The sequence below is a fragment of the Ovis aries genome, chromosome 12, assembly GCF_016772045.2.
Source record: "Ovis aries strain OAR_USU_Benz2616 breed Rambouillet chromosome 12, ARS-UI_Ramb_v3.0, whole genome shotgun sequence".
NCBI classification, from domain to species: domain Eukaryota; kingdom Metazoa; phylum Chordata; class Mammalia; order Artiodactyla; family Bovidae; genus Ovis; species Ovis aries.
Genome location: NC_056065.1, coordinates 41,786,568 through 41,811,687, shown reverse-complemented (window position 1 = coordinate 41,811,687; position 25,120 = coordinate 41,786,568). Strand labels below are relative to the sequence as shown.

At 47.9% G+C, this 25,120-nt stretch overlaps 1 protein-coding gene across 2 annotated transcripts; it reads right to left on the bottom strand.

Annotated features, from left to right (window-relative positions):
* Position 1: 1 nt before the first annotated feature.
* Positions 2–23,195, bottom strand: EXOSC10 (exosome component 10). Of its 2 annotated transcripts, XM_004013725.4 has the most exons (25): positions 23,060–23,195; positions 21,396–21,532; positions 20,353–20,476; positions 18,985–19,089; positions 18,539–18,704; positions 18,276–18,390; positions 16,358–16,433; positions 15,955–16,065; positions 15,605–15,748; positions 14,712–14,902; positions 13,099–13,255; positions 12,597–12,745; positions 12,378–12,428; positions 11,376–11,487; positions 9,606–9,656; positions 9,354–9,432; positions 9,153–9,262; positions 7,111–7,206; positions 6,695–6,769; positions 5,268–5,355; positions 4,124–4,197; positions 3,412–3,583; positions 2,528–2,589; positions 1,890–1,966; positions 2–1,090 (listed from the first exon to the last, which is right to left on the bottom strand). In XM_004013725.4, the coding sequence occupies exons 1-25, from the start codon at positions 23,168–23,170 to the stop codon at positions 1,060–1,062; spliced, it is 2,664 nt and encodes an 887-aa protein (XP_004013774.1). In that variant the 5' UTR covers positions 23,171–23,195; the 3' UTR covers positions 2–1,059. The 2 variants fall into 2 exon arrangements, with proteins under 2 accessions (XP_004013774.1, XP_060252473.1); XM_060396490.1 differs by having other exon boundaries at positions 2–1,966.
* Positions 23,196–25,120: the final 1,925 nt, after the last annotated feature.

Genomic DNA, 25,120 nt, shown 5'->3' with positions numbered 1-25,120 from the left:
ACTGGGTCACAAATTTATTCAAAAAGTTCAGTGTTACATTAAGCATAATACAAAAATGCTGGTCCCATGGTTAACCCGCCTGCCAACAGGGTACATGGGTTCCATCCCTGGTTCGGGAAGATCCCACACACCACGGGGCAAATAAGTCCACGTGCACGCATACTGAAGCCCATGTGGCCCTAGAGCCCGAGAGAAGCCAGCGTAAGGAGAAGCCTGCATATCGCAGCTAGAGTAGGCCCTGCTTGCTGCACCTAGAGAAAAGCTTGAGCTTAGCAATAAAAAAAAAAACTACAAAGTGGAAACCTAAATGTTGAATGATGTGCATTAGCTAAAATGAATTTCAGGATGAGAAAGGTCTCATAATATAAATTTTAAAGGTGAAACACTATAGAAATATAAGGTCATCTGGAAGGTATTCACACGTAAGGTAAAAGGCCTTTCCATCAAAACAGTAAACATTCTCTCTGTGCTGCACGATTAAAGATGATTTTTCTCTTTGCATTTTTCCATGTTTTTCTCATTTCCTATAATAAACATGTTATTAGTTTCATAACGGGGAAAAAACAAAATGTAAAAAAAAAGAGAGAGAAAGGAATAGAGAAGAGACCAGGCTGTCGGGAAGCCCCCGTGGCTCCAAGCACCCACCAGTCCCTCTTCTCGAAGGTGCTTTTCACCATCTGGCTTCATGTGCGTGAGCAGGCGTGGACAGGTGCGTCCTCTCAGGATGGAGAGTCAGCTGGGCATCGTGCCCTGGCCTGTGGAGGCCTCCCTTTCCTGAGTCCTGGGGTGTCTCCTGTATTCCTCCTCGGGGGAAGTTCTGGATTTCTCCGGAAACCACGCTCCAAGGGCACACTTACCCCAGACCGCTGAAGAGGGTGACCTGGACAGGACGAGGTTTGTTCTTGCCACCCAGAACTGGAGTGGCCGCAAAAGAAAAGTCAGGCACCCGCTTTCTTCCAGCAAGAGTTATTTTTTAATGGTTTAAAAATGAGTCTGTACAAAACCAGCGCTATCTGGTGCTTCCAGTCCACCAGGGGATCCTGAGGCTGTCTTCCAACACTATCTCTTTGGCCAATTGTGCCTGAAACCTCTGTAGAGACAGTGTGAAAACAAAAGGGTTAGTTCTTGCAGTCTGGCTGAATGGTGGCAGTCAGCCAGTTTATAAAACGTTGTGAGCCTTAATATTGCAGAACTGAGGGACAACAGTCTGTTTGGGGTCGAGGAGAACTGAGCTGGGCAGTAGAGTGCCCCTGGCACTCCAGGGAACAGGAGTGGAGGCAGGAGCAGCAGCACCCTGTGGCCTAGCGAGGGAGGGCTGGCCGAGCTGAGGATGCTCTCTCCTCCGCTGCCACATCCTGGGAGTGCGTCCTCCGACTTCAGGGTCTGCTGCAAGGATTAGGGTTTCGGGCTTTTAACTAAAATACTCTTTCGGGCGATGCCACGTGGCTTGAGATGGAGAAGCCATCCCAAGGGATGGGGAACTCTCCATCCCGGGTTCTCCAACCAGGAATTGAACCCAGACTATCGGCAGCAAACGCACTGGACTGCTAGGGAGTTTCCTAAAATATTCTTGGACAACAATGACTATCCATATTTGCTTACTGATTTTTTTTCCCTCTTTCCTCAGAAAGGGGCCGACATAGGCAGATTTCAAACCTATTTGCTCTGGGATGACCCTAGGAGACCACGTGGTGATGGGAGAGGGCTGAGGGTGACTGGAGTCCTAGAAGGCCTGGTTACGACTGTGGTTTCCAGTGATCACCTCTCCTCCTCCCAGCTCAGTTTTCTGACTGACAAAGATCGGGATCAGGCCAGGAGATGTGCTCTGAGATTCTCTTTAGGTAAGGCCTCCCCGGGTTTCCTTGGCCACGATGGCGTCTTGGACGTACCTGTCTGACTTTCCAGTTGGAAAGGACATGCTTTTGCTTCCAATCGACTGTTTAACTTTTTTGGCTGCAATGCATTTCTGTAAAGACAAGAAACCATCTAGGCTGAGTGACGACCACAACCGCACAACGCACAGGAAAACATGCCTAGGCTCAGACGGCCCATCAGAGCCTCCAGTGCCAAGGGTGTGACTCTTGGTTTCCTCGCAACTGGACATTTCCGGGTGTTAGTGAAGGCAAGGTTGTACAGATGAGCCACTGAGGGAACGGCCAGACTCTACATAGGTCTCGCTCGCCCTCCTCATGCCAGACGTCCAGTCACACCGCACTCTGGCTGGCAGCAATGCCCACGGGGGCAACGGCAGGCCTGCACTGGTATCACAGGGAGTGCTTCAGCCTGCTGCTATAATTCCCAAGGCAGCAAACAGTAACACCCTGCAAAACCACATGCCCACTTTTAGAGACACTTTACAACATTATTTTTCTTGCTGAAATAGGTGATGGGTATTGTTTGTGCCTGGGAAGAAATGAGGCGAGGGAAAGCTATGCAGAGAGGATTCTTAGATGGGCCAGTCTTGCCAGCAGTGGAGGGTCAACAACACACACCTCAAGCCCACTGGAATTCTCAGTCTGTTTCTTACCTTGCCTGACTGGGGCTGCTTGGTTGGGTCAAACTGGGAAGAAGGTTTGGATTTGCTGTTTCCTGCAAGGCAAGAGAAAAGAGAGGCCAGTGACCATGTGAGTTAATACACACCACAGACTCACTACCGGGCCAGGTGCACAAGATCCAGGCAGTGTGGGCTGTCAGCTCACTAGCCCTTCACAGACAGAAACTTCTGGCTTGCTGTCACCTCACGAATCATGTCCTAAGCAGCTAAGGGTGGCCCGGAGCCCAGGCTCATTTCTCATAGGCCTGTTCTCAGGTCAGGGGCCGGTGGCTAAAGCACTGGCCAGTTCACATCAAGGGAATCCCTCTGGTTTCTGTGAAGGGTGAAGCCACTGTCGGTAAACTGGGGCCAGAGGGGATGTTCTTGCAGAAAAGACGGCTGTGTCGCCAAGGAGGCGACAGGAATCAGGAGGCGTCTGGAGGCGTCTGTCATCAGGAATGTCACTGCAGCCCTTTCAATAGACAGGCTCTCACAGGCTAAGGAGGCACAGAGCATTATCTTCTAGGTACCAGGCTGTCTCAACAAACCACATCTTTCCTCTACGTGTGTATGTCTGAGAAAATGTGTTTCTGGACACAACTTGTGAAGAAGGCTGGAGCTACAATTACTAGCAGAATGGACACTATCTTGATGAACCACCAGAGTGGCTCCTGCAGCTCAGCCCTTGGGGCTGAGGGTGGTGGCTTTCTGCCCTGTCCCCATCATGTCCTGGCATTGCCCTCACAATTCCAGGTCGCCTGCCTGGCCTTGGGCGGAGCTTAATCTCCACTAAGGTTCTGCTCTTCCCTCCCTGCCACCTGCTTCCCCACATGGGACGTGGTCAGGTGGTCCCTGCGGGACATCCCCTCCGGCCTCACCAGCAAAAGCCTTGAAATCCGACTTGCTGTAGTCATAGGGCGTAAAGTCTTTTTCTGGCGGATCTGGGTCTTTTGGCTTCTTGGAAAGTTTGAGGCGTTTCTTCTCTTGCTTCTGTTCTGTCGTCCTCGGGTCACTCGTCGCCCGCTCTCTCTTCTTGGCAGCATTCTCCAGCTGTGGATTGGACAGACCTGTAAGAGGGAAGCACGGCCACGACCAGGGCAGGGGGCCACTCTGTGCGTGTGGCCCCTGTGAGCACCCTGCGAGGCACACAATGCCTCCAGAGCTTTAAACACAGGCTTGGGGATGGAGAGAGGAGCACTGGCAGTGGGGGGGCCGAGCTCCCAGCTGGAGGATGACATCAGGCCACTTGGAAAGGCCAGAGCTGAGCATTCCAGGGTGCTGGGGAGTCGGGGGGGGGGGGGGGGCAGGGGGTGAAACAGCTCCCAGGTGGAGTGGGACACAGAGTGGGCTTGATGCCTCACCTCCTTCTACAGGCCAAAGGCATGTTTATCCCCAATGCAGCGGGAGAACCACCCCAGACGGACAGTGACGCCGACCTTCTGGGGTGGGGGGCGGGGGGCGGCCACGAGGCAGCACTACACTGGACCAGCACCCGGAAGACACCTATAACCCAACGCTGAGGGTGAGCCCTCCTGACATTCCAGACAAACCGTGACTGCAACCAGAGAAAGCAGAAATGCAGGCACGTACTGCAGTCTGCTGGCGGACAGACATGGCCTGCTCTGCGGCGGCCCTGTACTCCTCTTGGGCCTGGTCCCGGGCAGCTGCAAGAGAGAACGGTCTCTGGTGGCAGCAGGGCCTCTGAGCCACACTGCTTGTGGTGTTACCCCTGCTGAGCGCGGCCACCCTGCCCCTCAGCCCCAACCCCCAGGGATGCCTGGAGGACCCTGCCTGGCGGCTCAGCCGTTTCTCTCCTCATCAATCAACCTCTGGGTCCATACCCCTGCCTGCTCCTCACCCAGCGGCCTCCGTGACTCCCCTGAGGACGCGGTGTCGGGATCTCAACCCTAACAGGTCAAGGACCAGAACCAAAACCTGCTCCGCCTCTACCCGGCACCCGTGCAGCCTCACTGCCCACACAGCCCCGCCTCCCAAGGTGCTCAGGACAAAGCCTTGTGTCCAGGACCACCTCACCCGATGCTGTCAGCTTCTCTACCCGGCATGCCAGGCTCTGACTTTCCACCACCTGCCCTGCCCCCATGACGTCCACACCAGTGTCCCCCTTCATCTGCACCCTGTGCTGCCTCCTGACTGGACTGCCTGCCCTGCCCTCTGCCCAGCAGCTGGTGAGGCCTCCACACCTAAGTCAGGGTATGGCCCTCCCCTGCTCAGAGCCCTCCATGGCTTCCAACTCACTTGGAGTAAAAGTCCCAACAACAGATCCCTGCCTGCTCTCTGTCCTACCCTCCACCCACCCCCTGCCCCCATCCCTTTGGCCCCCTGGGTCACTCTGAGCAGTACTGCAAGCTGTGGCCTTGGCCTTACCAGGCCACCAATCTGAACACTCTCCCCTGATGGCTGCGGGTCTCAGCTCAATGTCACATTCACTAGACCGCCTCGTGGACTACTGTACAGAAGCAGCCCACGCCCCGCCAGGCCCAGCCGCAGCACTTCCTTCCTCTCTCTTTGCGTTAAGTACCGCTGCCCTGACAGCTCACACATCTCCGGCTCACTGTCTGCCACCCCTGGGCAGAAGGGAGGCCATGGAGGGGAGGGCTGGGGCTGCTCAGCTGTGCCTGGAGCTTTGCTCGAGTAGCTGGACAGAACAGTAAGCCAGGGCTGCTCTCAACCAAAGGCGCCAGCTGAGCTGACAAGGCGGTGGGTGCTACACTACCTGTATGCTCTGCTGCCGCCTTCTTGGCAGTTTCTTTAGGCTCTCTTTGTACCTGTACCTGGCTTGCCAGCTTCCAACGGTTGCTGATCTATAAATGAAAACAAACACATCAAAAGATCTCCAAAACTCAGCTGCCTAGGATGATTCTTTTAATGAGGTGATGCAGAGCATGCTGACTGGTAGCTATACACATTCTAGGTCCTAAGTCCCATTATCTAATGATCCTGTATCTAATGACAGGAGAAATAAGAGCTCATGCTGGCTTCATTTATAAAGTACTTATATTATTCCAGGCACTGGGTTGGATGCCTGCATATCCACCCATTCAGTCCCTTCTATGACCCTGAGGCACAGGTACTATCATCACCCCCACTTTACAGACAGGAAATAGGTTGGGAGAAGCTAAGTAACGTATCCAAGGGGACATGGTTAATATACGGTAGAGATGGTGTTCAAGGCAGGACTCCTGCAGGTCTAATGTGCTTCTTTAAGACACATTTACCTGGGGCATGAGAACACATCTTGGTGACAGGAAACGCTAAGTCTGGCTGGCGGGGCAGGGGGATGGGGGGGGCACAGATGGCTGCCCCGACTAAGCCACAAGCGGGGGGGAAGAGAAGAGACAGCAGAAACCTCACCTGACTCCCCATTTCTAAAAACAGCAGGCTTACCAACAGCAACAGGGCAGAGGCCCATCAGGGTTTCAGCCTGATTCTCTTTTCTGTTTTTTTTCGGCTGTGCCACATGGCACATAGGATCTTAGTGCCCTGATTAGGGATGGAACTCTCGTCCCTGCACTGGGGAGCATGGAGTCTTAACCACTGGACTACCAGGGACGTCCCTTGGCCTGACTCTCTGGCCTAAAGAGAAGTGCAGGGGTGGGGTCGGGGGCAGAGGGAGCCAGGCCACCCATCTGATCAGAGCACCACCTCCCACAGGGAGGATGAGGGCTTTTAACAGACAAGTAACATGCCGGCTCCCAGGAACATCTCATGGGGGTCCAGGGAACATGGATTCTTACTCTTACTTAAAATGCTGTTAAAACAAACCACACAACATACAACAGAATGTTTCAAAATTTAAGCTGTCATCTTTAAGAGCACTGAAGTAATATTCACAAACAGAAATGCATCAAGCTGTACATTTCATATCTGTATACTGTATACTTTGTAAATTAAACTCTAATTAAAAACAAAAACAAAAAACAAAGACCTGTTTCTTTAAAAAGTTCCCCAAAGCTTTCAAGAATCTGATTAAAGTCTGGCTCCTCTCTCTGGAAACAATGCTTATATATGAAGTGTTTCTTGCACTCATTTTCAGGGAGGTTCAAGGATGGGCTTGTTTAGAACAGAAACCTGGTTTAAGAAATTAAGAAGTCCTCTTTTCTTAGAAAGTTCACTCTTAGAAAGGGTGACAAATCCACTTACTTCATAGATTTTCGATGATGGATCAAACTTTGCTGACTGAGAAATGTGAGCCCGGTGTTCTACTGAAGGCAGAAACTGGAGAAATGGAAACCGTCATGTTAAACGCTGAGAAATAGAATCTGGACCCAGAATTCGGTGGCACTCAGATGTGGGTGTCTTGCTGGTTACATCTTAGGAGGCCTCAATGCAGAGTGTCAGCCTGGCCGCAGCTGCCTGGCCCTCAAGTGGGGTCCTCTTATTGACTTGGTCTCAGAAGACCTGACTCGGGGTCTCGACCCACTGCCAGGGATGACATCACGGTGGTGAGGCTTCTCTGGTCTCTGAAGTCTCTCGGTTCCTTTTTCAGGCAAAAGGCACCTACAGCTGCAGAAAGCTCTGCCTCTTGTCAGCCTTTAACATATGCAACCAGTACTTACCATCCGAAATGGATTTTCAAAGGACTCCATTATGTTCTGGGCTTTTTTCTGTGCAACTGTTAATGGACTTTTTTCATTTCCTTCAGCACTAGGTTCCTGCAGGGACAGAGAACAATGGCTTACAATCGTGACCATTTTATGATATTAGATGCCGGCAAGAGGAGTAACAGTAATAACGCCAACAGCTGACTTTTTAAAGTTATTTATTTATTGGACATGCCACACGGCACATGAGATCTCAGTTCCCCAATCAGAGACTGAACCCGTGCCCCCTGCAGTGGAAGCGTGGAGTCTTAACCTTGGAGTGCCAGGGAAGTCCCAATACACACTCATTGAATTAATGAGTTCTCACCACATCCTTACAACCTACAAGGTACGTGGCGTTACTCTCACCATTGTACAGATGAGGAAACTGAGGCTGAGAGAGCTTAATTAAGTCTTCCAGAGCCTTACAGCTAATAGGGGCAGAATAAGGATGTAAGCCCAGATCTGGCTGACTGGAGAACCTGGGGTTGTAACCTGAAATTAGCTGAAAGTTAAAATCATACACCTTTATAGGTGACCAACAAAACTATGCAAAAGAATGTCGCTCTCACCAGGGACATCAGCCTGCGCTAGCCCCTGGGCTTCTCTGTAGTCAGGTTTCCTGCGTACCAGGAACACGGATGCAGCCTCTGCTAGACAACACACAGTGCTTACACATCCACACAGCCACAAGTTCATGCTCACATCTTTAGCTGCCTAACCGCCTTGGTGAGTCAATGAACTCTGTGGCCAACTGCAGGCCCTAGACTTCTTTTTGCACTGGCTACTGAAACAAGACTGACTATATGTGGTTAAGAGAAAAGGAAAGTTCACTCCCAGACAGTTACTACATCTTGCAGGAGGTACTTCACCTTCCTGGCTCTGGTGCCACATCTGAGTATGATGGGAGAGTTGTGAATGGGATTGGACCACCCAGCTTCTTACCACCTGAATATGTGCTAAGAATGAAACCTGTCTTTATCCAGACAGTATTCTTGCTTCTCTTTCTCAGTTCCTTCTTTCCAGAAATTATAGTTTTTCCTTCTTACCACATCTGTTGCATTTCCTGGTGGCTCAGACGGTAAAGAATCCGTCTGCAATGCAGGAAACTCAGGTTTGATCCCCGGGTCAGGAAGACCCCCTGAAGAAGGGAATGGCCACCCACTCCAGTATTTTTGCCTGGAGAATTCTATGGACAGAGCCTGGTGGGCTACAGTCCATGGGGTCATAAGAAGTTGGACACAACTAAATGACTAACACTTTCACTTTCTTTCACATCTATTTTGCGCTGTATTCAGATTTTACGTGTGATTTCCTTTTTTCTCTGGTCATCTCAGTAACTATCCATCCTGACCAGCACATGCACCCTGGTCTTCCTTTTGCACAGAACCCAGAGCTCATGTCTGTGGTGGAAAGGAGAAGCGTGCTGGGTGGGATCGACCAAGACAAGCTCTATCGTGTCCCAGGCCGGATTCCAGGAACAAGGTCCCCAAGTGGGCCACACTGGATGGAGTCTCTACTCAGCCTCCCTGGGAGGGGAGAACAAGTTCCTACCCACTTCCTGGTACTTGCACCTCCTGCTGCTCACTTAATCTAACGGGCCAGACTGGGGAGAAAGGCTTTTTTCCTTCTTTTCATCCAAAACAGTCGTCAGGAAAGTGCACTCAGCACACGCTATGAGTTCACTGGAAACACTGTTCTACCCCTTCTGGGAATCAGGATAAACTGGCCCTTGACTGACCTTAGATGAATGGGGAAGAAAGGCCCCTGTTTATGTGTCCCTGGAGCTCCTGTCCGGCTCCCTGGGGGCACTTCCCTTGAGGATTTCCTCAGGCAGCACACAGAACCCTCCACCACCCCTCACAGACCTCCTCATCAGGGCAGCAAACACCATCCGGCCAATGGGCTTCCCGCCCACCCCCACTGCCACTGGCTTCCACTTCCGGCAGACGGCCTCCTGTCTGATAAAGCCAGCACATCCCCCCCGTCTGGGTCACGTCCCGGATGGTGTCACTCACATTAAATAATGTGATGACAGCGGTAGCGACGAGACATCTGATGTCTGGCAGGGTCTCCTCGTCTTCTTGGGCGGAGAGGAGGCCCTCCTGCTTCTGCACCGGCACAGGCCCTACAGGGAGGGGAGTCAGCGCAGGCCAAGCCCACAGGGCGGCACACCAGGCAGCCCCACCCCCAGGACGTGCCAGGGGCCTCTTCGTTACCGTCGGTTGGGATGAGAAGGTAGCCATCTGACGGGGTATGGGAGCAGTCATGTGGGCCAAAGAGAACATTCTCCAATCTCTGTATCAAAAAGAAGGCAACAGGCCGGCGTGAAGGACCTGCAGGCAGGCAGCAGCTCTGCGACTAGATGACAGGCCCTGGTGTCTGTCAAGGAGGCTGGGTCTGTCCAGGCTGTGACTGGTTCCCCCTCCCTCCCTCCCTCTGAAAAAGCCACAACGAACATATCACGGTACCTCAGGGTTGGGCAGCGGCCCACTCTTCCTCACTCCCGCTGCGACTTCAGACTACAGAGTCAAAACAGACAGGGTGTCAGGAAAGTTCCCTAAATGTGATGACGCACTCGTTCTCTTTTTTTCCCTCAGTGCACACGTGTCTCTTCACTAGACGGTGTTTCTCAAGAGCCCGAGACTTTCTCTCATCCCTTCACCCCGTCTAGTGCCTGGCACTGTAATTACTTGTGCTCAGTAATTATTTGTTGGATGAAAGAATAAAACCCTTTATCACAGTGAGGCACAATACAGGATTCCAAAGAGTTTGAGAAAGATTTTTGTCTAGTCACTGGTGTTTTGCTCTTTACTGGGCAATGTATGGAGTCAAGAAAGAAATATTGGCGTGAAGACATTAAATGTGCTTATCCTCAGATTCTCTTCTTTTTTACCTCAAAGGGGCTGATTTCAAGTCGCCTGTGATCAATAATCTTTCAAAAAATTACAAACATGTTTTACACATGCTAATATTATTACTGAGACAAAACATTAAAAACGGTGCCAAATAAAACACAAATCGAAACATGCATATCCTTCTGAACACCCTCTCTCCCACCCCATAGCAAGGGCAGAATAAATGTTTGTATGGATTAAAAACAAAACAAAGTACACACACATGTAAACCTACACATAAGCTTGTGTAGACATACTGTTAACATCTACACAAGAACACAGGTGTGTTGGTATGTACGGGTTTGTATTACGGGCTGGGCATCCTGCTTTCACCTAAATCTGCCTAAACTTTAGCATCTTCTTCACAGTTAGCTCTTTCTGAATTCCCTTCTCTCCGGGGTGCTCCTGTTTCTTATCACCTCGGCTTTCTTGTGTGGAGTGAGTGGTCCTTGACTCCACTTCCATTATCTTCAACTCTACTTGCCATTCAGAGAACACCTCTAAAGTACTTAGCATGGTGCTCAGAAAAGAACCGCAGCCACTGTCACCACCTGTTATGAAGTCCCATCAGTCTTTGCTTTTGAAGGTGTTTCCTGAACCTGTCTTTTCCCTTCCATTCCTGTGACTGACACACTCATCAGGGCTCTTATCATCTCACTTTGGACTACTGCCAGGCTTCCAAAATGCAGTCTCTGTGCTGAGATCCCCACTCCAGTTTACCCTGCAAGGCTGACTGCCTCGGGACAACAGCTAACCAGCCCATCATCAGACATCATGAGACATCACGGGCCCTTGGATTAATAAAGACAAGGTTGCAGAGAAAGAAGGATGAGGGTTTCCCTGGTGGCTCAGTGGTATAGAATCTGTCTGCTAATGTAGGAGACGTGGGTTTAATCCCTGGTCTGAGAAGACCCCACATGCTGTGGAGCAACGAAGTTCGTGTGCCGCAACCGTGGAGCCTGTGCTCTAGAGCCCGGGAACTGCAACTTCTGAGCCCAAGTTCTGCAACTACTGAAGCCTGCGTGCCTTAGAGCCTGTGCTTGGCAGCAAGAGAAGCCACTGCAATGAGAAGCCTGCATGCTGCAATGAAGATTAGCTCCTATTTGCCGCAAATACAGCAACGATGCTCCAGCACAGCCAAAAATAAATAAATAGTTTTTTTTAAAGAAGGATGAACTTTAGCTTCTGACTATCATAAAGACACACCCACTGGATTTCCTAAATCCTATTATTTCCTCCAGCTTTTTTTTTCAGAATGGAGACGACTCACGTGTGAAGGAGATTATACGGAGCAAGATGCCAGCAGACAGAGCTGAGAATCTCTGGAGTTGGGGAGCTTCTTACCTTGAGCAGAGGCATCTCTCGCGCCTGCTGAATCAGAAGGTGCATTTCGTTGATCTGCTGCCGTACGAGAGGAGGCACGGGGTTACAGCAAGCAATGATGCCCTGAGGTTCCCTGAAGGAAGAGAACACATTCAACATTGCCCAGAAGCTCGGCCCACAAAGGCTACAGGGAAGAACAACAACGCGGTGAAGCCAGAGTGTAGGTGCTCAGGTGAGAACTGAGGGAACACGGTCTGTCAGGGTGGCCCCACTGGCTGTTCCAAGATGTGTTCTCTGCTGCACTCAGCCCTGAGCAGACGCCTCCTACTGCTGCCTGCTGCTCTCAGGGTGGGCTGGAACGCAGCCCCACAGCTCTGCTCACCTGCAACCCTGCAAGGAGGTGCCAGGTGATGCTGAGTTTGGTTCTTTGCTTATACTCCAATTAACATCATAAGACATCTAAAATCATGAGACACCTTAATCCAGAAGGAGGTACAGATGAAAGAGTCTGAGACATTTTCTCTCCTTTAAAGTGGATGCTCCAGGCTCAGAGACTTACACGCTGAGGCTGCTGTTAAGTCACTCAGTTGTGTCCAACTCTTTTGTGACCCCCATGGACTGTAGCCCACCAGGCTCCTCTGTCCATGGGATTTTCCAGGCAAGAATACTGGAGTGGGTTGCCATTTCCTCCTCCAGGGGATCTTCCCTACCCAGGGATCGAACCCATGTCTCCTGCATTGGCAAGCGGATTCTTTACCGCTGAGACACCTGGGAAGCCCAGAGACTTACATGGGAGTCCATATAAGGGATAAACATGGAAATAGCTCCAGTTCAGAAGCTCTGCTTCCTAAATGGCAGTGCACGGGCAGAGATTCTGCATTTCTTGGACTTGCTAACTTCCTCAGAGCACTAATCTGCTCTGAGTAAACAGCCCTGAGGTAACAACAATCAGGGAAGCTGGATCTGAAAGACAGCACTTTCTCTACTGAGGAAGTCGGAGCACATTAATCAGTCCTCACTCACTTGGGCAGCTCCTCAGCTATCTTTAGCATCATGTGGTTTGGCAGGACGTATCTGGAATAAAACACACAACAGGATCCCATTAAATTCTGCCGACAAGCTCCATGATGTGCTGTAACCCTGGGAAAACATAATCAACTTTCATGGTGAAGAGAGTTGAAAAAGCCCATTATTTCCTTGTCACCACACCTAGCAAGAATGAAAGGGATTGATAGTCCTTACCCGTAACTCTCATCTTCCCGACGAGCTGTTTTATCCCTCCAGGCAAACAGCAGCTGAAAGGCCGTCAACTGCTGTGTGTTCAGATGCTTCTTCTGCTTCCTATAGAGTTCCAGGTAAGATTCATCTGTGAAGATGGGTTTGATGAATTTCTGCAAAATATTAAAGAATGCTCAAGATAAGTGGGAATCAGTACTGTGTCCTGGGCTCTTCAGGACACTGGGCTCTTTCATGAACGTAAACCACAAGGAAGACGAGCACCGCCACAGCCACTGAGCCGGTGTGCCTAGAGTCCATGCTCTACAACGAGAAGCCACTACAGCGAGGAGCCCACAAACCCCAGCTAGAGAGTTGGCCCCACTTGTGCAACCAGAGAAAGCCTGTGTGTAGCAACAAAGACCTAGTGCAGCCAAAATAAATTAACTCATTAAAAAAGTTTTTAAAAATAAATAAAAGAGCAAAGCAGAGCACAGGGACCCAAGTGGAACCTGGGCCCGGGCTGTACCTTGAGGCAGATGTCGCGACTGCGCTGCCACACCACCTGCAGCTGTGTGGGCTGCTCGTTGCCGCGCTCCCACAGCTCCAGCCGCATCTTATCATAGATGTACAGCAGGTAGTGAGTGTCATCTCGGGCATAGCTCAGCATTTCCTCAGGCAGAGGTCTAGGATTGCAACAGAGAACGCTGTTTCACTGGTTTCCCCTGAGGTGGCAATTTGACTCGTCTACCCTGTGGGTTCCTGCTGAAGTCCAAGAGTCTCCCCTGGCCAATACTACAGCCCCACCAGATTCTCAGGCATCCTCATGGGACAAGCCGCTCTTTCCACAACTGGGCAGAAGGGGCAGCAGGGCAACGATGTGGTTAAAAATCAGGGCCCTGCCTTGGGTGTGAATCCTATCCCATTGCATGGCATGTGGCAATGGTCAGGTAAAAGGAAGTGGTTTTCAGCTTTTATCAATTCTCATCTTATAGTTCTTTACTAAATTCTCCTGAGAAATTCTGGCATGAGATGTGCAGAAGAGTTTAGTGCTTTTGCATACAACAGCTACAGCCTCAGAGAGGAAGCCAGCCATCTGAACATTACCAAGGGGAGCAAGAATCCCACAAAGTGTGGCAAGACTCCGTAACAGCCTTAGATTATAGTAAGCACTATAAATTACTATACTATAAATATTATATTTATATAGTATTTATTTACTATGTGCTATATTTATTATACTGTAAATTACTATACAGTAATTACTCCACTATAAATTACTTAGATTGCAGTAAATACTGATTACAAGGCTAAGTCACCTCTGTTCTTAGAATTCTCTCACACTAATGGGAGACCATTTCATACACATGTACCAGGGAGACGTGGGTTACAAACAAGAGACTGCCATGGACAAATGCTGACATGGCATGGCAATTTCAACTATTTCCATGAAGCATGATGCACTATTTATGTAAGACAGTAATTCCTGACTTTTTCAAATATGAAACATTCTTTTTACTTTAATTTTTCTTATAATTTATGCTCAAGTACAATCTAATTTCCTTCTCAATAAATATGAAGCATTTTTTAAACGAAATTTACTTCCATTTTAGAAGTTTTAAATATTTCACATCACAAAACTAAACTGAAATTTATTAACATTCTCCTCTATGTAACATAATCAGTCCAACATAAACTCTATATTATTCTAAAACTTCCAGCTGTCCTTATGCCACTGAAAACAAACGGAGAAAAGCCCAATGACTTTCAACTCAAGATCCAAATGGGGTACCTACCTGGTGGTCTAGTGAGTAAGAATCCGCCTGCCAGTGCAGGGGACAGGTGTTCGACTCCTGGTCTGGGAACTAAGCCCATGCACCACAACTACGGAGCCCACCCACCCTTGAGGCTGGGGTCCACAACAAGAGAAGTTACTGTAATGAGAAGCCCAAGCGCTACAATAAAGAGTGGGCCCTCTTGCAACAATGAAGACCCAGTGCAGCCAAAAATAAACTTAAAAAAAAAAAACAGAAAGAGAGATCCAAATGGCGTTACAGCCTGTGCGCAGGTCTCCACAGTGGGGTTAACAACCACCCAGGCCTCCCTCTGCCAGCCCTGTTTCCTCATCAAGAACAAACTGACCGTATCCGCCAGTCGGCCAGCTGGTACTGCTTGTTTGACTCCACGCTGCAGTAGAGCTTCAGCAGGTGGTCCAGGGAGTGCCTGCCCAGGTTAAGAAGGCGAGCTGCCTGGTGGGTATCAAACATGTTCACCACGTACAACCCAAAGTCCTTCTGGAGCCATTCTATGTCTGAATCAGCACCATGGAAGACCTGAAAATAAAACCAAAGCCATGCGGTACAGAGGCACAGGGCCGTTTATGCTCTGAAATGAACTCTGTCCCTAGGTTATTAGGACACTGGAATGGAAGCCAGGATAAAGATAAAGATGGTTCAGTTTCACATGCTTCTTTTAGTTTGGGCCACAGTCCTCTACAATCCTAACTGCATGCTTGTAAGTGCTAACAGCTGATGACTAAGAAAGCCACATTGCTAGCTTTAAGGACAGCGTTAAGTCCAACAATCTTGAGATCAAGGACTCACTGCAGTATTCATTAAAGTGCTTTAACATTTTTCTGGGTGGTGAGCTAAGTTTTAGCTATTCTAACAGAGGGTTAGAAACAAAAGTGTGTGGTACCCTACTGGTGTTAGTCGCTCAGTATCCAACTCTTTGTGACCCCATGGACTACAGCCCATCAGGCTCCTCTGTCCATGGGATTCTCCAGGCAAGAATGCTGGAGTGGGTTGCCCTTTCCTTCTCCAGGGCATCTTCCGGACCCAAGGATCAAACTCGGGTCTCCTGCATTGTAGGCAGATTCTTTATCGTCTGAGCCACCAGGGAAGCCCACCTGAGTGGAGGAAGTTACAATTTTTTCTCTCATCTTTACTGGGGCTATGCCAAAATGACGACAATACTAAATTGGGAAGCACTTAAATCCTGTGCTCACATGTAACAGTGGGAAAAGGCTGGCTAACCTTAACGATAGCTGGGTCTGTGAGGCTCTCGTTGAGAACATACATGTCGCTGCGAAGCTCCAGAGTGTCAACGATGAAGTCTTCTGTCCGGGTGGAAATCTGCATCAGGCAGGTGAGCCCCAGGAAGCTCCTGTAAGAGTGGTGCTAAAATACACAGAAAGAAGGGGAAACAGCGAAAAAAAGGATTTTTGTCAGGCTTACAGTTAAATTGATTTTGAAAAATCAGTAATAAATAAAGTAATGTGATTGTTACCAAAAAACAGGTTTAAATTAGTACTAATTTCATACTTCTTGAATAGGTGAACTCACAGAAAACGTAAACACTTCCTTCTAGGTCATTAATAAATTACCTCCAGGTCTACAGCAAATTCTTGACACTTCAGGAGCTTTTCATTGAGTTCCACTAGTTCATCCAGTGTGGACACGAAGTGGCAGGGTGTCTCTCCTATAGGTCTGTATAACTGCATCACAAAAGTATAGGGAGAAGGAGAAGACTATGAACCATCGTCTTTCCCTAACGGAAAAAGTGAATTATGAGCCCAAGAAATAATCCGAAGTCACACCCTTCTATTTGGGTAGCCAGAAAATTCATTCGGCTTTCCATAACATCTTACGGGAAAACTCAAACGAATTTTTGGCCACCCCAATACTATAAAAGCAACTAAGGAAAGCCAAAACTGCATCCAGTCATCGATGTACCTGATTCTTCCTGGGATACTTGGGAACCACCCATCAGCCAAGATCGGCACTCACCTGAGGCTCTGGCTTTTGAAGGACTGAGTCTGGTGGCGTAAAGTGATCTAGTTCATATTGATAAGGATGCGCAAACCTGAATCAGTAAAATGAAAAGGTACAAACAATAAATGCTGGAGAGGTGTGGAGAAAAGGCAGCCCTCTTGCACTGCTGGTGAGAATGTAAACTGATACAGCCACTATGGCAAACAACATGGGGCTTCCTTAAAAAACTGAAAACAGAACTACAGTATGACCCAGCAATTCCATTACCAGGGGTATACCCCGAGAAAACCGTAACTCAGAAAGACATAGGCACCCCGATGGGCACTACAGCGCTATTTACAACAACTAGGACACAGAAGCAGCCTAAATGTCTACTGATGAACGGATGAAGAGGACACGGCATATATACACAATGGAATACTAAACAGCAAGGAACAAGACTGGGTCATCTACAGAGAAGTGGATGGACCTAGAGTCTGTCAGAGTGAAGTCAAGCCAGAAAGAGAAAAACAAGTATTGTGTATTAGCACACATATATGGAATCTACAAAAACTGTACTGATGAGCCTATCTGCAGGGCAGGAAGAAAGATGCAGATGTTGAGAATGGACCTCTGGACACGGTGGGGAAGAAGAAGGTGGGACAAACGAACAGAGTGGCCCTGACATACATCCACTACCGTGAGCAAAACGGCCAGCTGGCGGGGAGCTGCCGAGCAGCACGGGGAGCTCAGCCTGCTGCTGTGACGACCTAGTGGGGTGGGATCGTGAAGGGGTGGTGGGAGGGAGGCTCAACAAGGTGGGAGGATGCATTTGTACATATAGGTGATTCTTTTCACTGTACAGCAGAAACACAACGCTGCAAAGCAATTACACTACAATGAAACACAAAAAAATCTTTGTGATTAACTCCATGATTCAAGGAAGAACAACCGTTTTAATCCAGTTTGTTAAAACAGACAAGAAAAGACCATTGTGAAAATTTTTTAAAAAGCATCATTGCTTCAATGATGATTTAAGTGCATCAAAAAAAAAATTTAGGTGCAACTTGTTCATCCGTAAAAGTATAACAATTAAAAATCTATTCATTTATAAAGATTTGAGCACTAATTGGAAAAACACTGTATAGCTGCTGCTGCAGATGACACAGAAAGGTGAAATATATAATTTTTTGTGATCTGGAATAACGGATCTGTGAGGTGAGAGAGGACGGGGCAAACACCTCAGCTGTCATATACTAAATGATGCATTTTCTTCAGTTCTGCTATCAGACTCTGGCATAAGAATCTTGTCTTTTTTGGGTTCCTTGAGGGCAGGGCCCTCTTTCAGTACCTTTATTTCTCCAGCACTTGACTGGAGGCCTCACAGTACAGAGCTGGGGCTGAGGCATGGATGCCCAGACACTCTGGCTACGTGTGAGAAAAGGACCAACACTGACAAAGTTCCCTTCATCTTTGTTCTTTATGCTGAAGGCAAAGTCCTATTGTCTGTTTATAGCAAAGGTTTTCCAAGTTGCTTATACTGCCAAGGAGAAGGTCTTTTCTGTGCTAAGTTTACAGCTTACCTACCTGTATGAGACCCCACCCGACAAGAGAGGCAGAGTGGTACAAAGGAAAGAAAATTTTAAGAAAACCTGGGTGTTCTAGTTCTAGTTCTAGTGGGAAGTTAGCATCTCAAGTTTGGTTCTTACATCTGTACAATGGGGACGAGAGCAACTGGCAGCTCTTAGGACTGTGTGAGGCGTGAATGACGCCTGTGTGAGGCCCTCTGTGAACACAAGCAGGAGGTCAGCTGGCAAGATTCACCTCAGGATGAGGGGAAGAGTCACCCACTCCTCAGGTTCTGCTCTCATTCACACATTTTACAAAAGTGACGCAGAGCGAAGACACACACGGCAGTCAAGACTCGCAACAGGACAGACAGGTGAACACTCACATGTCCTGCTCCACCTGCTGGGTTCTCTGCTGATGGATTAAATCTGCGAGGGCAGGGGGGACATCCAAGTCCTCAGGGCGGTCCTGCGGGCGTTCCCGCCTTTCTTTGGAGAGTGCTGGAGACCCAAGCAGCGACAAAGACAGGTTTACGCTTTGTCTAGTTACCGAGGGTTAACTGGCTCCCTCTGAATTTGAAGAAAGGAAGACGGGAGGGAGACCTCTCTCCCTTCACTTCTGTTGTTGGGCAAAGTTGGCACCACTTACCCTGAGGGAGGGGTTTCTGAGCATTGGGCTTAATGAAGATCTTGGGAAGAAATGGTGTGTTAGAGTTGTCGATCTTCTCTCGGAACTTAAGCTGAGGTCGGATGATGTTTTTTGCATGAAGCAGCCGGAAAGTTTCAGATTTTGTTTTTTTGCTATATTCTCCTGCCTATGATCAACAAATACAAATACTTTATAACACAGCAACTTGAAAGCTTAGAAAACTAAATTCCATTTTACGCCAACGGCCACCCATTAAAGAACATACGTGTGGGTGGGGGCTGCAAAGTCGACTAGAGGGTGGAATTAGGTTGTGTCTGTTTATGAGAACAAGTTAGGCAGTGGCCAGTTCTGTGTTCAATAAATTAGAACAGAAATGCAAATGAGAAAGGGTAAAGGCCCTAAGGTTGGTATCAGATACTCCAGTGCCTCTGAAAAGCAGCCCTCACCTTCCGGTTCCAGCTGGACACTATGGTTTTGGGGACCTGTAACCCTGCAGGGAGGACAGGTTGTTGATTCTTATTCACGCCTGATGCTTCGTCCAGTAAAATGCCCTAAGAGTGTAAGAGGTATTAGTTTAGTATCTTCCTTTAAGGGTTAACAGAGTTAATTACCTAAAATTTTACAAAACATAGCCAGAGAATTACGTGCAAGAGTATACATTTTTAAGAGCGAATAACTGTAGGAGATGTGATTTGAAAGTCAACCCAAGTAATTAAAGCATTATTTTCTCAAAGGTAGGGCAGTGATCAGGCACTCCCAACCCTTGACTGACTCTCTTCACAGTTCTGAATTGGGTTGAAAATTCAAAAGTGACTTAACAGGATGATGTGGCCTATCATCCTAGACTGCATTAAAGATAGAGGAATGGTAATCAGAGTGAGAATGAAGGCTGTCCTCATCTATCCATATTTTGTACAGTAGCACCAGATGTGGGGTCTCAGTTTGGGCACTATCAACAGTGGTGCACCTAGCTGACAAATGGTAGGACTTGAAATCAGAAAATCTGAGGAAACCACTGAAAGACCTGTGGCCATTTAGACCATGGAAGAGATGACTTCATGGGACAGGAGAGCATGATTTAAATATCCACAGGACTGTCACATGGCTGAGCATTAGCTGTGTTTTGGACAATCTGTGTATTTCTGTAAGGAATATTCTGCCGCAGAACTAGGCAGAAGACGATGGTTGGCTAGCTATCACAATGAGCCACATCTCCCTCCAATCATGGAAGTCAGGGTATTTAGAAGACTGAATGTGTGTGTGCTCAGTCGTGTCCAGCTCTTTAGAACTCCATGGACTGTAGCCCACCAGGCGCCTCTGTCCATGGGATTTCCCAGGCAAAGCATACTGGAGTGGGGTGCCATTTCCTCCCCCAGGGGACCTTCCCGACCCAGGGAGTGAATACAAGTCTCTTATTTGTGTCTCCTGCATTGGCATGCAGATTCTTCACCACTAGTGCCACCTGGGAAACCTAGTAAAAGTGGATTAAATGTTGGTTGTGCCCTGCATCCAGAGGCCTCCTCTCCTGCAACAAAATGGAACTGGCAAATCTGGAGGGTAGATTTATGATACAGGCACTTTAAAAACAGGCATCCCCAGGGGAAGTAATATTCTGAAGTGATGTAGCTGAAGACAACTGTGTTATTTTTGGGGAAAAGAAGCCAACTATCAGAGGAAGGGAATATTGTTCTGGGCAAGAAATGCTAAACTTCCTTTCTTTTCATTTCCTGAAGTGCCTGGGTTTTCTTTCATTATTTAATAATACAAAGGCTCTTCATTTGTTAGTTATCTTAACAGTGAGGTGAAATACTCACCACTCTTTCCAGAATAACATCATTGGTGTCGACCAGCAGATCAAACTTGTCCTCCAGCTCGGTCACTTTACTCCGGTCCTTAATGTTGCTTCGGCACCCGTGGTACTGCATCACCCTACTCATGCTGGGAAGGACCGGAAAACCCAAATCAGTCAGTATGCTTTTGTTTGCTTGTTTACTAATCTGGCAGGAAGCTCCCAAGGCTTAGCTTAGATTATTCCCAACACTTTCTATAACAAAACATTTATTTATTTGGCTGTGCTGAGTCTTAGTTGCAGTATGTGTACTCTTAGTTATGGCATGTGGGATCTGGTTCCCTGACCAGGGATCGAACCTGGGCCCCCTGCAGTGGGAGGGCAGAGTCTTAGCCACTGGACCTCCAGGGAAGTCCTCCCTAATACTTTTGGATCAAATTAACAAAACCTGCACCCTTATAGCAAAAAACACTGCTAGTTGTATGGCATTGGGCAATTCACTAAATCTCACAAAGACTTATTTTCTTCATTCATTATTTGAAGGGGTGGAAGAAATTACCCCAAGGCTTTGTTTAAATTCTAAAAAAATACACAACACTATGTAAACGATGTACTCTGCATTCACTGTTTTAACATGAAATCTAAAACAGATTCTCTAATTCTGTCATGCAACAGTTCAACAAAACCAGTGTCTGTGTAATGTCTGTCCCAATACACTTATTAGAAAGCCATTACTAAAAAATAAAATAGATTAAAAAAAAAATTAGAAAGCTAAAGCTTGTGACTCCACAGGTTGTGTGAGAGAATCTTGGATCTAGGTTTTCAAGTCCCATATTAATTTAAAAAGATTCACTGTCTATAGCTGCAATAGTCAACATACATATTTTTAAAGTTAAACTCAAAATTTACCAAGTAACATTCCCCAATCAAAATCCATTGTCATTTTTACATTTTATAGCTCCAAAGCACAGAAAATTATGGTAAGAAAAAAATAAAAATCTCAGGAAAAATCATCTATTTCTTCATAGTCATTTCTTTCAACATGAGAAAAGAATATCTAGTACTTACCACTGAAGCAACCTGTCTCCCTGTGTTTCACAAAATGCCTGGAAGCCAGGAAAACTTCGGTAAAAATCATATTCATCACCAAACTGTGGTAGGCCCCCAGAAGCCTTGGTGACTGCCACCACTGCCCCAAGAGCGAACTGTCAAAAGCAGAAAAACAAGCATGTTCTAGGCACGGGTCACCATTCATTCAGCAGCTCATTTTTTCCCCAAGATCTACTATATATAAGGAACTGTTCTAGACGATGAAGATACCCAGTCTCCCTGCAGCATTTAGTGCTGATTTTACCCCGACCCTTATGATACAAGAATGAACGTGAAAACGAGCTTTGGAGCTTACATTCTTGGGAGAATGGGTATAGAAATAACAAATACATATAATAAGTCTAAGATTCAGAACCGCCTGGTACTGTGACCTTAGGCAAGTTATTTTATTTATTTGAACCTTAGTTTCTGAATTTGATAAACAAGTGTAAGGGAGTTCCCTGGTGGTCCAATGGTTGATACTCCGTGCTTCCACAGATAGGGGCATGGATCAGTCCCTGGTTGGGGAACTAAGATCCCACAAGCCACATGGCTCAGCTAAGTAATAATAATAATAATAGATACAAACAATATAAGAATATTCTAGATCTTTCATAGGACTGATTTAGAATGGTTACTATCCACAGCTGGACTTGTGCTTATGGCTCAGCTGCTGCCAAGGATGTTTCCATTTCAATTTCTGTGTGGGAAAGAGAAAAAACCTGAAGTGGCTCTCATGGGCAAATGATGGTTGGTCACATGAAAGCCAGATGACATCACTGTAAGCTGTGTTATACATGTTTTCCAAGAAAAAAGAGAGAGAATGGGAACTTGAATCATGGTGGCATTCTTGGTAGCACAGAACCACCCAATCAGGACCATGGCTAGTGGCCCAGGAATTAATCAGAACCAAATAAATGAATTTGTGGTAAAGATAAATTAGACAAAATGCAAGTGGAGTTTTAGGGAATCTGTAGTGCTAACTTACAAGCTATTTTAGTTTCCTGGTCTTGTAAGAGCTATGCATGAGATGTTTAATTCCAGATTTGTTTGCTCATATTTAAGCACCATTAGACAAATAATCCAAATGAACTCTAAGGAAGGAGGCACTGATCAATGTTCTATGGCATCTGCAGGAGGGACACTCGGTGGCAGCTCTACATTAAACCCAGGGTTTAGGATTATGTAGGGCTGGACCTGGGAGAGGGAAGAAGGACCATCCCCGCCGCGGGAGGGGAGGACAGCAAGTATGGGCAGCTTGAAGCAGCCAAGCCTCTCCGGAGAGCTGTTTGAATGGCTCAGGCCTGGGCGGGGTCGGGGTCTCGAGGGCTGGGGGCTTCAGGGTGACCAGGAATCCCTTCCTATGACGTGGCGACAGCTCTCCATGCTCGGGACTGCAAGGGTTCAAACGGGAGATCCAGAACCCTGGGGAGTGGGGAGTCCCCCACTGTCAGCGAGCGAAGCCCCATCCCCAGAGGGTGAAGAGGCAGACTGTGCCGGGAGAGGGCACAAGCCCCTTTACCCTCTCCCGGGGCTCGGCTGCATCGTGCACGCGGCCGGGTGGGCGGCCGCCCAGAGGGTCCGGGCCTGCTTCCGGTCAGCCGCGGGCGGCTCCCGATGCCCCCGAGGCCTCACGAACTCACCTTCACGAAGCTGTCTGCGTCCGGGAAGCCCGGCAGCACCATCTCCCCGTCAGACTTGACCGCGCTCGTGGCCGACTGGGCCTTGGACTCTCGGGGACTGGGAGGCGCCATTTTTCCGGCTGGCGCGGCTCTTCTCGCGAGAGTGCTTCGGCCAGCGCGACGTGCGCGCACTGCGCATGTGCGGAGGCAGTCCTTGCTGGGAGTGAGCTGGGAAGTTTGAGTTGGGACGGAATCAGCCTGAGAGCCCGGCACCAGCGGCGCCCCCCACCTCGCCCCCACCCAGGGAGGTTGAATTTTTCTTTAACCTCGTATTATTTCATGCCAACAACCCCGTGCTTTATGATGAGACGCAGAGGACCCAGTAATTCTCAGATTTAAAGTCAGCTCTTCCTAGGCTCTGGTTTCGTGTCCCCCTGACCCATTTGATTTGACTCCTGCAATTCTCCCTGTCTGGTATCTTCCCTCGTTGCTGGTTCTTCCATAAGAGTACCAGTATGCTGGCATCTCTCCCAAATGAAAGGCAAGACAGAAAACGCCACTCCACCCAACACCTTCCAGCCACTGCAACATTTCTTTTGCACTTCATAGGTAAGCTACTGGAAAAGGCGTCTGTTACCTCCAGCGCTCTGAAGCTCCTCCAGTTAGAGGTTTCTCCTGATCCACACCGCTGGAAACACTCCTAAGGCACTTCAGTGAGAACTCGAACGTTTGTGAAATGAATATCTGCAAGAGATCTTGTTAGGAGGGAGGCAGTATTAGGCAGCTCAGGAGTAGATTTGGGATGCCTCTAGGGTGTATCCTCTCTCCTGAGATCAGGGATGACACACCCTTAATACAGTTTGTTTGGCTTAGTAGGTGTTCAATAAATGTCAGCTGTTACCTTTTTTTGGGGGGGCCAGGCCTTTCAGGATCTTAGTTCTTGGCCATGGATCGAACCTGGACTCTGGCAGTGAAAGCACTTAGTCCGAACCACTGGACTGCTAGAGAATTCCCACCTTAGTTGTTATCTTAGTCAGAATATCTTATTAACAGGATGCTTTTTTCAGTCTCCCCACCCCCTCCCCAGCCATTTGTGTACCTCAGGTACACAGGTACCATGGCAAAACAAAAGCTAGCCTATTTCTTTTTAAAAAACTAATACATTTTGGTTGATTTATTTTTGGCTTTCCTGGGTCTTCACTGCTGCACACAAATGTCTTCTAGTTGCTGCGAGTGGGGGCTACTCTCTAGTTGCAGTTCATGGGCTGCTTCTCATTGTGGTGGCTTCTCTTGATGAGCGTGGGCTCTAGAGGGCATGGACTTAGTTGCCCTGTGGCATGTGGGATCTTAGTTCTCTGACCAGGGATTGAACCAGCATCCTCTACATTGGAAGGCGTATGGTTCAAACTAGACTGTGCTGAGGTGCTTTACATGGATTTGCACCTCCTCAAAACAACCTGATGGGGTAGTCTCACATTTTCAGTGGAGGAAGCAAACACAGAAAATAAGGAGCTTTTCTGAAGTCACACTGGTAGGATGAGACAGAGTTGAGATTTGAAACTAGTTAATTTGTTACCTAATGGGCACAATAAAGGACAGAAGCAGTAGAGACCTAGTAGATGCTGAAGAGATCAAGAAGAGATGGAAAGAATACACTGAAAAACTGTACAGAAAAGATCTTAATGAACTGGATTACTATGATCATGTGGTCAGTCACCCAGAGCCAACATTCTGGAGAGTGAAGTCAAGTGGGCCTTAGCCCTGCTGTTAATAAAGCTAGTAGATGTGATGGAATTCCAGTAGAGCTATTCAGATCCCTAAAGAATGATGCTGTCAAAGTTTTGCATTCATTATGCCAACAAATCTGGAAGACCCAGCAGTTGCCATAGGACTGGAAAAGGTCAAACCTCATCTCAATTCCCAAGAAGGGTAGTACTAAAGACTGTGCTAATCATCAGCCAATTGCACTCATCTCCTGTGCTAGTAAGGTCATGCTTAAAATCTTGCATGTTAGGCTTTAGCATTATGTGAACCAAGAACTTCTGGATGTCCAAGCTGGGTTTAGAAAAGGAAGAGGAACCA